General features: G+C 68.1%; 1 protein-coding gene across 1 annotated transcript; it reads left to right on the top strand.

Annotated features, from left to right (window-relative positions):
• Window positions 1–4: 4 nt before the first annotated feature.
• On the top strand, window positions 5–1,336 carry LOC113942524 (class II histocompatibility antigen, B-L beta chain-like; the record flags this gene model as incomplete). The annotated part of the gene is made up of 3 exons (XM_027633638.1): window positions 5–26; window positions 668–949; window positions 1,207–1,336. Coding segments are annotated over 3 exons (434 nt in total), but the record flags the coding sequence as incomplete, so codon positions are not given.
• Window positions 1,337–1,447: the final 111 nt, after the last annotated feature.

Here is a 1,447-nt window from a genome sequence, read left to right as displayed (position 1 = left end):
CACCCCGTTCCTGGTGAACCGCAGAGGTGAGCGTGGGGCAGAGCGGGTCCCCTCGGTCCCTGCCCCGGGAATGACCCTGGAGCCCATTAAATCACCCCGGGAATCACCCCAGACCCCTCAGCCCTGCCTGTGCCCCTCCGCTTGGCCTTTTGCCCCCTCCCAGTGCCCTCCAGTCTTTCCCAGTCCATCCCAGTCTCTCCCAGTGCCCCCCCGCGTCTCCACCCCTCTGCGGCCACCGAGCTCACGCCCCTCAGCCAATCCCAGCGCGTCTCTCTGATGACGCTCCAGTTGCCAGGCAGACCCAAACCAAAGAGTCCCTCACCACGACTCAGCCTCCCAGTCCCGCTCGCTTCCTTCCCAGTCCAGACCAGTCATTCCTAGTCCATCCCAGACCATCTCATTCGACTCCCAGACCCTCTTACTTCACTCCCAGGTCACCCAACTCTCTCCCCAGTGCCCTCGCAGCCCCTCCCCTTCTACCCCAGTCTATTCCCAGTCCCCCCCAACTGCCATCCCAGTCCCTCACAGTCCCTATGTCCTACAAGCCCTCCCAATGTCCTCCAAGCCCTCTGCCCTCCCTCCCAGTGCCCCCCAGCTGATCCCAGTGTCTCCCCCGTCCCTCCCAGTGCCCCCCAGCTGAGCCCAGTGTCTCCCCCGTCCCTCCCAGTGCCCCCCAGCGTGTCCATCTCGCTGGTGCCGTCGAGCTCCCAGCCCGGCCCCGGCCGCCTGCTCTGCTCCGTGATGGATTTCTACCCTGCGCCGGTGCAGGTGAGGTGGTTCCAGGATGGGCAGGAGCTGCCGGAGCACGTGGTGGCCACCGACGTGGTCCCCACAGGGGACTGGACCTACCAGGTGCTGGTGCTGCTGGAAATCCCCCCCCGGCGCGGGGTCACCTACAGCTGCCAGGTGGAGCACGTCAGCCTGGAGCACCCCCTCAGCCGGCACTGGGGTACGGCCCGGCCCCCCCAGCACCGGGGGGGGCGACTGGGGGCGACTGGGAGGGAGTTTGGGGATGGGAGGAGAGTGGGAGGGTCCTCAAGGGGCCGGGAGGGGCCAGGTGGGATCCCTGCAGGGGCTGGGAAGGGACTGGCAGGAGGTTTCAGGGACCCCCGGGTGGGCTGGGGGAGAGCGGGCCGGGCTCTGTGGGGTGCCGGGGGGGGCGTGGGAGGAGGTTTTGGGGGTGCTGACCCCCCCGGCTCCCCCCAGAGATGCCACCGGACACCGTCCGCAGCAAGATCCTGGTGGGGGTCGGGGGCTTCGTCTTGGGCTTGGTCTTCCTGGCACTGGGGCTCAGCTTCTACCTGTGGGAGAAGGTAAAGGGGGTCCCCAAATGGGGGTCGTGTCCCCCCCTTGCTCTCCCACAGCCTTTGGGTCCCCCCTGTCCCCCCACCCCTCTCTCACCCCCTTTTCTCTCCCCACAGAGCTCCTGAGCCGCCGGCGGCCGCAG

This window comes from Corapipo altera, unplaced genomic scaffold (assembly GCF_003945725.1).
Source record: "Corapipo altera isolate COAL_440 unplaced genomic scaffold, ASM394572v1 46920, whole genome shotgun sequence".
NCBI classification, from domain to species: domain Eukaryota; kingdom Metazoa; phylum Chordata; class Aves; order Passeriformes; family Pipridae; genus Corapipo; species Corapipo altera.
Note: the sequence above shows the minus strand (reverse complement) of the source record. Positions and strands in the feature narration are given on the sequence as shown.